At 36.9% G+C, this 15,439-nt stretch overlaps 1 protein-coding gene across 1 annotated transcript in view; it reads left to right on the top strand.

Moving 5' to 3' along the window:
* Positions 1 to 15,439, top strand: part of TINAG (tubulointerstitial nephritis antigen) — a 411,273-nt gene that overhangs the window by 12,285 nt on the left and 383,549 nt on the right. The window contains exon 2 of the mRNA XM_053710395.1: positions 11,926 to 11,989. Coding sequence (XP_053566370.1) covers positions 11,926 to 11,989 — 64 coding nt within the window. The remainder of the gene's footprint in view (positions 1 to 11,925; positions 11,990 to 15,439) is intronic.

Here is a 15,439-nt window from a genome sequence, read left to right on the forward strand (position 1 = left end):
AGGTTATATTTTACAGGTACTTTTGTATTTATTTTAGCTAGGTAGTTATTAAATAGTTAATAACTATTCTACCTAGTTAAAATAAATACAAACTTGCCTGAAAAATAAAAATAAAACATAAGCTAGATACAATGTAACTATTAGTTATATTGTAGCTATCTTAGGGTTTATTTTACAGGTAAGTATTTAGTTTTAAATAGGAATAATGTAGTTAATGATAGTAATTTTCTTTAGATTTATTTAAATTATATTTATGTTAGGGGGTTTTAGGGTTAGGGTAAGACTTATATTTAGGGGTTAATAACTTTAATATAGTGGCGGCGACGTTGGGGGCGGTAGGTTAGGGGTTAATAAATGTAGGTAGGTGGCGTCGATTTTAGGGACGGCAGATTAGGGGCTAATAATATTTAACTAATGTTTGCAAGGCGGGAGTGCGGCAGTTTAGGGGTTAATATGTTTATTATAGTGGCAGCGACTTTGGGGGCAGCAGATTAGGGGTTAATAAGTGTAGGTAGGTGGTGATGACATTGGGGGCAGCAGATTAGGGATTAATAAATATAATGTAGGTGCAGGCGATGTTGGGGGCAGCAGATTAGGGGTTCATAAGTATAATGTAGGTGGCAGCGGTGTCTGAATCGGTAGATTAGGGGTTAATAAATATAATGCAGGTGTCGGCGATGTCGGGGGCGGCAGATTAGGGTTAATAAGTGTAAGATTAGGGGTGTTTAGACTCGGGGTTCATGTTAAGGGGGTTAGGTGTAGACATAAATTTTATTTCCCCATAGGAATCAATGGGGCTGCTTTTTGCAGGTGTCAGCTGGCTCTCCCCGTTGATTCATATGGGGAAATCGTGTACGAGCATGTACGACAAGCTCACCACTGACTTAAGCAGCGCTGGTATTGGAGTGTTGTAATGAGCAAAATTTTGCTCAACGCTCACTTCTTGTCTTTTAACGACGGGTTTGTAAAAACCTGTAATACCAGCGCTGCCGGTAAGTGAGCGGTGAGAGAAAACTGCTTGTTAGCACCACATAGCCTCTAACTCAAAACTCGTAATCTAGCCCCAGGTTTCTCAACAGCCGGGCCTTGGCCCAGTACCAGGCCGTTATTGCCCTGCTGGTGGGCCCTGACCTGTCATGCCCCACAGCACACTCTTACCCCACTGCACACAAGGGGCAGACTGAGACCAATCAAGGCCCCAGGAAAACTGTCTCACACTGACCCAAATGTATTCAAATTTATGCAAATGAACATGGTAGCCTCCCTGCCCTTACCCCAACAGGCCCATCAACCTCCAGAGTCAGGACCCCCAACATTAATGACCAAAGAAAGGGCCCCCAACCTCCAGGGCCAGACCTCACACTCCATGGCCCTCACAATGACAGACCCTCGGCAGGACCCCGACACTCCAGGGCCCCCACTAAACCCACACTGAACTGCTTACTAATATATATATATATATATATATATATATATATATATATATATATATATATATATATATATATATATATATATATATATATATATATAAATAATAAAACTACTGGGCCCTGGACATGTCCAGCTAAAATGTACCGGGCCTTGAGGTCACTTTGGTTGAGAACTACTGATCTAGCCGACTGTTTCTTAACCTCTTGAGAACATATGATGGAATTTTTCCGTCATAAAACAATTGAGCAAACTGAAAGCTGCGTCCTTAAAGGGTTAAAGTGTTTTTGTTTACACAGTCTGTGAATAATAAAATATAAATGTAGACGGGACATTTTGGGGTTATAAATAAAATGCATTTTTTATTAGGGGATTTCCCTTTGAAATAAATTCAGTTATTTCACAATATTTTTAATTTGTGCAGTTAATGGTCATTAGAGATGTAAACTAAAACAAAATTGTGTTTTATTTTTATGTTTTATTCATTTATTGGGTAATTCAGAATAATATTTTTAAGAAAAATCAGTTCACCTGTTATTTCCTATGAGGAACCTTAAACATGTTTCATATGTTTCATATGTCTTTTATGAAAATAGCATTTTTATGCATAAAAATAATTGTTTAGCAAAATTTACTTATTTCAGTTTTATAACATCGTTTTAACATATTCAAATTAAAGATGCAATAATAAAATTAGATTTATCATTTGGAACTAGAATAAAGTCTTAATGATAATTCCTACTGGTTTATTTAATTTATTATTAGTAGACTCAGGATCTCCTGTCTGGTAAACAGGAGATCCTGAGTTCGTTTTCTCTTTCCTGCATTCACTTAAATAAGTTTTTCACTCATTTATGAAACCATGGGAGTGGCCCTACGAGATCTGACCATCCCATTGGTTAGGTGGGATGTCTATTTGGATTGGCCCTTGTTCACCACGGAAATCCTTTAACTGCTATACTGGTATCGGCCCTTCGGTGGCAACAGACATACAACATAGCAATGCACTTAAACACATCTCTGAACATTTAAAAAAAAAAAATTAAAATTTGTAATAACTGCCATAATTCCCTCATATTAATAAGTTCGCAATACCAATCACAGACGGGTAAGATCACATTACCTCTCGTCATTTTGATATGAAACATGTGTCTAACATTATTTATATTGAATAATTTATATTGCTAACTATTCAATTTTTCGTATTAAACATATTATATTTTACTGCATTAGTGAATTTCTTTTGTTAACATTTATATTTTATTTAGCCTAACAGAAAATGTATATTTCAATATCAGATGTCAATATTTGATAGTCATATCACATCAAAGTAACTTCCATATATCCATCTCACTATATTTCAAGAGATGTATTTAAAACTTTATAAACATTTATTGCACATTCATATGATATGATTTATTTCATCCCATGTATCGTCCTGTATGTGTCATCTTTTAGTTCCATCTGGAAAACAGGAAAGCATGTTATATATATGTACTTTAAATATGGGATTATTAAAATGGATATTTAATCTATACTAATTCTGAATTTATTTCCTATATAAATATCCCATGCAGCAATTATCTATTTAATATAATGTGTTTAATTTCAACATATATATACATATATGGGTTATTTGAATTATTTTAAACATACATGGAAAACTGGCATTGTTCCCTTTGCAAAATGTATTTAATTCTATTTGAGTCACCTTCCCCCCCCAGCTGTGTGTCTGCAGCACATGTCTTACTTTGAATCCACAAAGATTTAGGTGACAAATTCCAGAGGGCTCCCGAGCACATTCTACACCCAAAACACAGATAATTTATTCTAAATAATCAAAGGGGTTTCCTGTAAGTACTATGCTTATCCAGCTATTTCAGATTTTATCCTTTTAAGTGATTGTTTTAAATTGGGTAGACCAAATGTTCCATTGTCAGGGGGAAGTTTTAATAACAATTTGGTATGGCTTCATGTTCACATTTTAGCTAGGAATGTCTCTTTTAAAGTAATCTTTATGAGTTTCCTGTGTAATTGAAAAAGTGGGGGAGAACTAAACATGATTGAATTCAGTCTTTCTGAATGAAATTAATCTTTTTCTACTGACCAGCCAAACATCTGAATAAATATAATTGTATTGCATAGCCTTAAAATATATGATTACAAAATATATATATATATATATATATATATATATATATATATATATATATATATATATATATATATATATATATATATATATATATATATATATATATATATATATATATATATATTTATATTTATTAACCTTACATATACCTTGAAATAAATCTCCCTTCCAAATTTAAATAGATGTAGGACACATGTATTTAAATTGGCTTAAAGTCAATGGTATTTTGGTGAGGATGTTGACCGTACACACCATAGACAGTCTTCTATGTAGCGAGTTCATCATTTTTGAGCCCTTGTCCTCATCAGTTTGGCATCTTTAACTACAGTATGTCTTTATATGCATTTGGGGATATGACACTTCATTCTCCCTCTATGATTTGTAGTTGGGATCTGGGATGACATACCCGCAATTGATTGATATGGAACCATTTATCTATGAAACTTTCATTTTTGGGATCCGTATTTTATAGGCCACTGGAGATATTTTATCAGTAATGACAAAATGACCTTTCCATGAGGGAAGGAATTTCTTCTCCCTAACCTGATCTCTTTCATAGTTATAAAAGATAAACTTTATCATTTATTTCATATTCCTTTTTGGATGTTTTGAGATCATAATAGGTTTTAGTGGCAGTTGCGGTTCTTTCTAGATTCCTTTGAGCGAATGCAAAGGCATATTGCAGGTGTTTTCTTAGGTTCTCCACATATTGATGTGTATTGGCAGCGTTTATCAAGTTTTGGTCTGATATACGGTACAGCAGATGTTGAGGTAGAACCATTCTTCTACCAGTCATCAGTTCAAAAGGTGACATCTTGGTAGCACTACTTGGAGTTGCTCTTAATGCCATTAAGACTAGAGGTAGTTTTACATCCCAGTCTTTACCTGTTTCACTCACAAACTTTTTGAGGATTTTAACAATGGACTGGTTGTAACGCTCTACACCACCACTTTAGGCAGCTCTATAAGCAATATGGAGCTTTCTTTTAACCCCTAGTATTTTCCACATTTTGGTCATCACTTCGCTAGTGAAGTGGGTCCCCCGATCTGACTCAATTCTTTGGGGTAAACCAAATCTGTAAAATACATGGTTGATGAGCAATGCTGCGCATGTTTCAGCACTATTGTTAGGTGCACTAATGCACTCTACCCATTTAGTGAACAGACATGTCACGGTTAACATATATTTGTTACCTCTTGATGACCTAGTTACAGGACCAATAAAATCAATTTGTATATCTGGCATCACCACCCCCCTTTTCTGCAATGGCGCTCTATGCGTTGGTGCAGTGTGTTGGAACTGTGGGCAGATTAAACAACCTTGACAGTAGGTTTGAACATCTTTCAACATGTGTTGCCAAAAAGCATAATCACGCAATATTTCATACGTGAGTTTGGCACCACGATGACCAGACGTGGGGGCATCATGGGCATGTTGAAGCATTAGACCTCTGAACTTGGTGGGTACTACCCATTGCTGGATGCCAGTTTTGGATGTTCTAATTAACAAACCATCCTGTAACTTGAATTGTGATCATGATTTCATTAAGATTCTAAGATCTTCTTTGCCAATACAATCATCTTTTGAGATGGGGTTGCTTTCAGGATCTTCTATGTGTTTATAGAAGATGCCTACAATGGGGTCTTCTTTTTGACTAGTGATCAGGTCCTCACTAGGAGAATCCTGACTCCATTGTACCAGGTTAGGCTCACTCTGTTGTTTTGCCTGGTTTCTGGTAATGTCTTCTACCTGAATTGCATCCATTAAGTGGTCAATATTAAGGAGTTCTCCAGTTATGGCTCCTTGTTCGGCTAATGAATCCGCAAGATCATTGCCTTCCTTATCAGGACCTAGAACTCTGGAATGACCCTTGGTCTTTTTCCAGTGTATGGTTATATCATTGGATATCACCAGATTATCAATCTCGCAGAACAACTTGCCATGCTTGACTGGTTTGTTATTGTTTTTCTGCATGCCATTTCTCTTCCAAGTTGGCAGGTATTCAACAAAACTGTCACACACATAATTTGAGTCAGTTATGATCACAAATTCATGAATACCATGTTCAATAGCCATTTCAATGGTTTTGAAAACGGCAGTTAGTTCTGCAACTTGACTGGATCTTGGTCCAATGTTGAAACCTATAGATATATTTGGGAATCCATTTGCCTCAGTTATACCAATGCCAGCGACTAATCTGCGCTCATTTTCAATGGTGGCATGGTAAGAACAACCATCAACATATACCCAAAGGTAATGTTTGACAATGGTCCTCATTGTACATTTTATATGGGGAAAGCAATTGTTCCTCCAGAAAATCATCTTCTGATAATTCTTCCCCAGGATCTCTAGCAGTACAGTCGTGGAGCTCAGCAAGCCCCTGTGTGACTGGATTCTTTTTATTCTGCTTGTAGCAGATTTCTAATGGCCAGCCTTGTAAGGAAAGAGTCCATGCTGTTATGCAGCTATTTGACAAATTCCCATCTCTTATTCTCTCACTTTGCAAATATATCAAAGGCTGGTGGGCCGTTTCTAAAATAATTTTCTCGCCCTGTATATAGCTGCGGAAATTTTGTAGAGCCCATACAGTAGATAAGAGGGCTTTTTCACAATCGCTAAATTTTATTTCTACTGGGGATAGATTTTTGCTCACATAAGCAATGGCTTTATTTAAATTATCCTGCTTTTGGTATAAAACAGCACTCATGCTTACATCTGTGTAACCTGTTTCTAAGAAGAAAGGTTTACCTCCCTCAGGGTATGCTAGGCAAGGTGCTTGAGTGAGTTTTCTCTTCAGCTCTCTGATGGCTGTCTCTTGAGACTCAGTCCAGTGCCATTTCACATCTTTCTTTAGAAGAAGTAGTAGTGGTTTAGCTAATTCCACATAATTATCAATGAATTTGCGAGAATAATTCGTCATACCCAGGAATGATCTCAATTCCTTTAAGTTAGTTGGGTTTTTAGAATTCACTATAGCTTCCACCTTTTTCTTCTGGGGATTTAATCCTTCAGAAGTAACTTCATGTCCTAAGAAGTTTACACGAGTGCGACACCATTGAGCTTATTGTAGGGATAATTTGACACCTGCCCTTTTAAGTTGGCTGAGAAAGTGTTTAAGCTCTGCGATGTGTTTTTCAAAGTCTGTGCTTTTGACTAAAACATCATCAACATAAGATAAGGTCCCCCTTTCCAGTACATCAGACATAGCCTTATGCATGAATACAGCAAATTCATGTCCAGAATTTATGTATCCAAATGGAAGTCTCTGGAATGCATATTGAACCTTTTGGAAGGAGATTGCCAGCTTATACTAGTCCTCCTCATGCACCTTGATGGTCCAGTATCCCTGTGCACAATCAATGGCAGTGAATATTTTGGATCCCTGCATTTGTGCTAGGCATTGGTCAATATATGGCACAGGCCAGCCAGACATTTACACTCGTTTGTTTAGCTGTCTTAAATCAGCACACAAACGCCATTGTCCTTTGGGCTTGAGAATAGGATTATTATATGAGCTGTGCACCTGTCTGATAATACCTCTTTCTTCCAAATCCCTTATGATCTCTGCAAGAGAATCATATGAGGCTAAGGGAAGTCTGAATTGTTTGACAAATACAGGTGGTGCATCGGGATCTGTTTGTATCCTTGCAATGTGCAAGTCTGTAGTACCACAGTCGTAAGAATCCCTAGCGAAAATATCCTTGCACTCCATCAGGAGTTCTCGCAGCAGTTTGCGTTCATCATCATTGGAACAGCCATTAGCTAAGGATATTTGTTCCTCGACTATTTGCTGAAATCCTGGAAAGATTTCAGGCTGTCCTATTTCATAGGCTTCTTCCAACCTAGAGGTGAGATCCCCTTGATTATGGTTTACATTGCTCCCATGACTCTGGGTATTGGGGTAATCTTGCTTTTGATTGGCTGATCAAACACTAGAGAGGCTTCTTCAATTTTACAGATGCCTTCCTCTGAGCTGAAGGGATAAATAGACTGTATATTAAATAGACCCTCTGGCATAGATGCAAAGGATTGTTCTATCAATTGTTCGTCAGTTAAGTATCCTTCAGGGATCAGCCCAATTACATTATTCTGGAATCCAAAAGTGTAATAATTTGATTCCAGTGCATATCCTATGGTAGTTCCCTTGGATAATGTTATATCCTGTGGGGTAATGTTATGCACAACAATATGTATTGGAACAGTTCCAATATTTACCATAGGAGTGTAGGTCACTGTGACACCCAGATTTTGTATTCTATGGGAGAGGCAAATTAGCGTTTCAGAAGTTTTTAATTTCTGGCTTCTCTTTACCTGTAAGGGTAAAAGAAATTTATCAGCCCCTGCAGGAATTACGACATCGTTAGACACCTGCATATTCATAGCATATGGCAATTGCTGGTTTGATTTCAGGGCTGCATTTTCATCCTGAAATACTTCAGGGTCCCCCTTTAACCTGCTCCAGAGGCAAGAGTTAATCAAATCTATTTGCATGGCATATCTATGTAAGATATCATTGCCAATGTATATTTGATTATGGGGAGTATTTAAAGCTAAAAACAGGTGATTCACTGACTTATTACCAATAGAGATAGATAATAAGCACTTAGCTGTGATGTTATAGCTTTCAGACCTGTCATCCATGTTGTGGACACAGTGGTCTTGGGAGGAAGATATTTAATCACTTTAGGTTCAGCTATTTGCGCTAATAAACCTTCGCTTATATAGCTAGCTTCCTGTTTTAAGTTTAATTTAGCATACTTGGTTTTACCAAGGTCATGCACTTGTATAGGGATAAATAGATCCTCTTTAACTCTCTCAATCCCTGTGAGGTATTGAGCGTGGCCTCCCCCTTAGGGATTTTATGATCCCCCTTGTGGAGAGATATGGTTAATACATCACCATCTAGGGAAATATTCGCTATCTTTCCAGGCGAAATTTTAAAGGTATTACCATCAGAGCCACTTAAAGGAGTCTGATCATCTATCTGTAAAATAGTGATTTCAGGTACAGAGTTATTCCTGAAATGAATCTCCACAGCATCTGGTTTCTCTTCCACCATGTGACAGCTATGTCGGGTGCGAGATATACCAGATTTTTCATAATTGATAGGCCTTTTAACTTGTGACCAAATTACATTGTTTATGCAATCGATTATGGTGCTTAATCGCTTCAGGAGATCACTACCAATAATTAAACGATCAGCTGGCAGGTGCACTATAATGACAGGGTGTCTTATGACCCTGTTCCCCAATTTAAATTTTAACCAGGCCGTACCGTAGACTTTTAGAGAATCACCCCCAACTCCTATTAGAGAACCGTCAAATTATTTTATTTTAGGTTTGTGGGGTGTTAGCTCATTTAGCTGTGTGTAGTACCTGTGGGATAAAAATAGTTGCTTGAGATCCAGTATTGATTAATCCCATGATAGGGTTGGAGACTGAATCTTGTAGTTCAGCCAATACATAATATCTCCCTGCAGTTTCTACCATTTCACACATAAAATTGGCATTCTCATACATCTGTGGGCTTTGCCACGTGTTACCTGAATTCGCCACATTTTCCCGTGCAGAGGAAGCTTCATACCTACCGGCCTCCTCCATGACAGGGTCGGCTGGATTCTTGTGTACTGCATCTGTGGAAATAATGTTAAGAGAGTGCTGCAAAGGAAGAAATTTGTTAATTTTTCCCGGATGAGGTTGCTTGTCATCATGGCTAAATCGGCCGTTTCCGGTCTGTGGGGAGAGAACGTGATTAGTATCATTGATATTTATTATTACATTTTGTATATCTCTCCCCTCCCTTTCAGGTGATACCGCAGTGTTTATGATTGTGCCTGTGGTCCACTGCTGACCACTGGCTGTACCCCTAAAAAAGTATTGTTCGGTTGCTGATCCGTAAGTTTTTAACTCATATTAGCGACTTGTTCGCTCAACCAAATTAGCTGGGTACTAAGCTGATCTATTTGATTGTACAAGTTACCTCTATTCCTGGGCCTATCTCTTGATGCCCCATAATAATGATTCTTGGACCATTGGTTCCCCTCAGAATTAGAGCTGCTATTTCTATCCTGGCGTGGTTGCCCCTGGGGTTCAATTTGTTCAGCATTATTATTTTGGGGAGTATTATTTACTTGGGGTGTCTGGTTATCCTGAGAATACCTTCGCCGTCTATTGTATCTACCTTTGCGGGGGTACCCATTATTCTGTGGGTATTTTCTTTGTGCGTAATTATTCGTCTGAGTATGTCCCCCGCTTTGGCTATAGTCTCTCTGCGCCTCATCCCGTGTTGGGGAAGGGGTAGAGTTAAACCTCTGTGGAGATGGCCCGTTTTTTCTGGCCACTTCCGCATAGGTTTTCTTTTTAGACTCCAAATTTAGGGGTTCAAGTGACACCCTAGTTTCGGCCACTATTTTAGGATTGGGCTTCTTCTCCCTTTTATCCCCCTGTTCACTGTACTGCTGAATAGAGTATAATTTCGTACTCTCTTTGATCAGCCATACCAATGAACAGTTCTCCTCAAAATCTCTAGCTAAGTTGATTTTGATGGGTGTAGGTAGCGCTTCAAAAAATATATTCACAAACTGAACCTTCAAATACGGGATCATCTTCAGCCATGATGTACTCATTCTTCAATATAGAAAGGAATTTGATTAGACTTTGATTCACACTACATTTTAAAAAATATACAGCTATTCTCGCTGCCGTTTTAGTGCGACGTTGTCCGAATTCCTTTCTGCATTGCCGTTTTGTTTCACTCCAGGAACGAATATTCATATACTTTAGTGAAGCAAAGAATTTGTGATGCTTACTCTCAAATACCCAGGGTAGAAATTAATTTTTTAACTGCTCACTTGTAACACTCATTATAGATAATGCGTTTTCAAAGGCCTCTAAGTGGTCAATTATGGAAGTGGCCCCCCCTTTAGAAAATGGGCGTACTGTATTCTTTAGGAATTTAATTATTGTAGGGGTGTCATACACTTTATTTGGTACATCACTGGATCTTACTGGGGACTTATTGTTTGAGCTAGAGTGCCCTTCATCTGAAGCATAATAATTTTCTGGTCCCCCAGAGTTATGTAGTTGCCTAGGGGAAAAAGTTACCTCTGGGCCTGAATTAGGGCTATAGTTTGGGTATCTTTGTCTATCCTCCCGCCTGGGATCTTGACTCTCATTTCTGTCCCAGTCCTTATAGCTGCTAATTTGTCTCTGTAATTTATTTATTGCCTGTTTGTATGCTTTTTCAGCCTCGTGATATCTAGCTTTTAAAATTTTATTTTCATCTTGGCACTTTTTATATTCTTCTTTGAAAGCTTTAAAATCAGCTATTAATTCCTGATTATATTTATCTAAGTCAGAAGCCTTTTGGCTAGCATGGAAAACCTCTGTCTTTGCCTGAATAAAGGCATCTTGAAATTCTCGTAATGAATTATTTTCATCCCTTAGCCGCCCTAATTGTCTGTTCTGTCCTGCCATTTGGTTAGACATCTCACAGCTCAAATACATTAGGATCGGCCAAGTTTCGAAAATTAATTCATCACGCCCCCTAATTTCCGTGCATCTATTAAGTTGCAGTAACATTATAAATATACTGACAGTAGTATTATGAATAATTATTATTTTTATCATTTATAAATAATAAAATGGAAAAAACATATTGGACAAAATTACAAGTGGAACGTTAATTTATTGCGGCCCTGAAAATGAGTAAATTTGTCCATTTGTGGTTGCCCGATAAATAATCAGCCAGTACAAGTGGCTGGTTATTGCTACCGCGAGCTTGGGGTAGCAATTAGAAATTATAAAATTAAAAAGAGATCAGATCAGGTTAATTTTATAAATGTGCCACAAATGCAACCAAAATACAGTGGTATGTATTTTATTAAAAAAATTTAAATTGTAGCATTTTTATTTTTTAATAAAATAACTGCACCAGGCAGTTTTTAGGGGCTAAACTTGGCGGGTGTGGGGAATTATTAAATACACACAATAACATAAATATATATGTATATAAGCATATACATATATATTTACAATTTTTCTATGCAACTTACCCCCTTCGCTGCACTTTGGTTCTGTGCCGTGTATTAGGGCATCAGAACAAGGCTCCCATTGTAGCCTATGGAAGCACGTTCTCGTGAGCGCAATGCTTCCCAGCATTGCTGTCAACTTATAATACCAGCGCACATTCACAAAAGTGATATTTAGCACTCCACTTGTAATCTGGCCCATTATATTTGGATTTCTGCAGTACTATATCACTTAACAAATATTTAAATTGCTTATGTAAAAATATAAAGAACTTAAAACTTATGATTAATTATGCATATTGTTGACAGGATGTTGGAACAATGGAATCAATTATGAAGATAACACAATAATCAAAGACAACTGTAATTACTGGTAAGCTTTTATGGGAAATAGAAGCTAAATCTTTTCAACTTCTTTATATCAATAATTCATAGATGGCCTGATGGTCAAATATTGTCACAATAGTACAATGTTAAAAATAAACAATAATAATGTGATAAAGGTATCTACATTGCAATCAAGATTGTAGATGAAATGTTCTTAAGTGATTAAATCATTGTTAGAAAGCAATCTCACCAAGAGGCTTCTTACTGTACTAATCTGCAAGACCAGTGGGTTCTTTGCTACTGGTGGAATGTTAAATGCAATATTGCCATCTGCAGCAAAAGTGTAATGTAAATGATCCCTTTACAAATTATTGAATGACAATAGAATCTACATGTGTGAGCCAAAACTGAGCTTTTTTGTTACAATACAATAGTGAAACTGGTTCATGAATAATAAATCTATATGAGCTGGGTGTGTGTGTGTATATTATACATGTGTATATAGTTTTATTTATTTATTTATATATATATATATATATATATATATATATATATATATATATATATATATATTATACTGTAAAATTCTATATTATTATTACATTTTCGCTAGCGCACTAACCCAATACACGCAAAAAGCCAAAATCACAATATTGTGGCCACATTAACGAACTCCCCCATGGACTTTAATGGAGTGTGAAAAGTGGAAAAAAATCTAACACCCTTAATTGCACGCTAGCCTGCATCACAATAAACTACCTAACCCCGATACATAACCCACCGCAAATTACCCCACTGCACTATTATCCCTAAACCATCACATCCCCACATTGCAAAGTACCCAACCACACGATTACCCTCTAAACTGCCACACCTCCACATCACAAAGTACCCCGCTACACTATTACCCCTAAGCTGCCACACCCCCACATTGCAAAGTACCCCACTACACTATTAACTCCTAAACTGCCACACCCCATCTCAATGTACACACTAACCTCTAACCCTTTAATCAGCTAACACCCCTAACCTAACACCCCCTAAATTACATAAAAAGCTACCATTACAATTAAAAACTACCCTTACATAAAATAAAAAAACTACCATTATATAAAATAAAAACCTACTATTACAGAAAATAAGAAAACATTACCAAAAAAATGCCAAATAAAACACAGCTATGCCTATTCTAAAACTAAAGCCTCCCCTAAAAAATATCCACCCTAAAATAAAAAAACATATAATAAAAAGTACTAAAAGTATTTTTTGTACTGCATTGCCCTAAAATGACTTAGCTCTTTTTCTAAAAAAATAAAATATAACCCCATTTTACAATTAAAGTAACCACCGTACCCCAAAAAGCTTTAATTCTATTGGATGATTTTAATTTGAATTTGAAAATCAGCCTAAAGGAATACAAGGGCACCCGTATATAAGGGGGAACCTTGCATTCAAGCTTCAGTGTGTGGCGGTGACCGCATGAAGAAGATATAAGATGGAAAAAGACAGTTCCAGTGGAGAGCTCCTATGAATGAAGAAAGAAGATGAGCACCGCCAGAGGCGAACATCTATGAGCAAGATTCAAGTTTAATGAGTACCAATTTTGAGGTTTAGAGAGAGGATTTTTTGGTTGTTTTTTTCTTTTTGGTTTAGGGTGCAAAAGATAACTGAGGGCATCTTTTTTTAAGAAAGGTTTTTTTTAGAATAGGTTTTACTTTAGGGCACTGCCCTACCAAATGGCCTTATCAGCGCAATGCCCTACAAATTTTTAGAATAGGGTTTTTTAGAAAGCTTTTATTTTTTGGGGGGTCACTTTTATTGTAAAATGGAGTTATATTTTTAGGGGTGTTTGCTGGTTGGGGGGGTTAGAAGCTAGTAGGTACTTTGCAATGTGGCTTGTGGTAGTTTATAGATTAATAGTGTAGTGGGTACATCACAATGTGGGGGTGAGGGTTGGTTTAGGGGTTAATACTGTTTCAGGTACCTTGTGATGTAGGGTGTGGCAATTTAGGGGTTAAATATGTAGTGGGGACTTTGCGATGTGGGGGTTAAGGGTTTAATAGTGTAACAAAATAGTTTACAATGTGTGTGTGTGGGGGCTTAGGGGTTAATAATGTAGCGGGTACTTTCCGATGTGGGGTGTTGTAGTTTAGGGGTTAATAGTGCAGCGGGTACTTTGCAATGTTGGGGTGTGGTAGTTTAGGGGTTAATAGTGTAACAGGGTACATTTTGTGGTGGTTTAGGGGTTAATAGTGTACTTTAGTGCAACTTTTTCCTCTGACTTAAAAGTTTATGTAGAGTGTGTTTGAGTGATCACATTTACTTTCTACTTGTAATAGAGCACAAACTGCCACTCAACGCCGCCCATATGGGGAGCATAAATTATAATGCTTTTGCGCAAAAGAATTTGTGGTAATTTAATGAGCACGTTACTTGTAATATGGATTTAAGCATAAAAAAACTCTGCTCCCGAGTAAACAATAGCGTATCACTTGTAATCTAGCCCTAAGTGTTTTAATTAAGATGATTATATAAATAAACATTGTGTCCAGTCTTAAAATGATATGTTATATGTTTTGTTCGTTTAAAACTTGGAAAGGGTTAAAAGGGAGGTTTTTGTGGGTAAATTACTCTGTGATTCGAACCGCTCTAGCTAGCACTTAAATTTGAGACGCTGATCACACTGTACCAAACATGTTCTAATTTAATAACACATTTATTACAGAGTGACAACAATATTAGAAGTAAACTCATCCATCACAGTGTAAGCTTATTTCTGATGCAATGGTACTATACCAAATGTGTTATCAAAATAGAACACATTTGGCATATATTTGCATATATTGCAGTATTAGGGAAAAAAAAAACTAAAGTTTAAACTTCGCTGAATGGGTTTACTTCTAATTTTGCCATCACACTTTAACTAATGTATTATCAAAATAGAATATGTTCATTACAGTGTAAATCTGTGTTATACAAATACAATGTGAAAGAAGCTAGTAAAACACTTTTTACATATATGAAAAAAATGCTGCAGATACTGTCTTCTATGGGATGTTACTATCCTGTATAGAGGAAGCGTAAGGTGAAACGCGACCGTGTCTGGGGTTTTGTGTGTGTGTATTTTAACAAGCTCTCTGCTCGGATTGTGTCCAGTCTTAAAATGATACGTTATATGTTTTGTTCGTCCAAAAATAGAAAAGGGTTAAAAGGGAGGTTTTTGTGGGTAAATTACTCAGTGATTCGATCCGCTCTAGCTAGTACTTAACTTTGAGACGTTGGTCCAGATTATACCTTTGATTTCTAAGATAAGAGGAATTACCATATATTCTGTGCTCACAGCTCCTTTACTACCCCCTTGTGCAAGCTAAAATATAGCAGCAACAGAAAGGACACATTAACCTGTGACTGTCCGGCAGAGAAGTGTTTTTAATATTGTTAAGCAGCTCTTTTCCTTATCACAGCTGTCTTTTTTTAGATAATTTAATAAAGGTTA

The sequence above is a fragment of the Bombina bombina genome, chromosome 4 (assembly GCF_027579735.1).
Source record: "Bombina bombina isolate aBomBom1 chromosome 4, aBomBom1.pri, whole genome shotgun sequence".
Classification (NCBI taxonomy): Eukaryota; Metazoa; Chordata; class Amphibia; order Anura; family Bombinatoridae; genus Bombina; species Bombina bombina.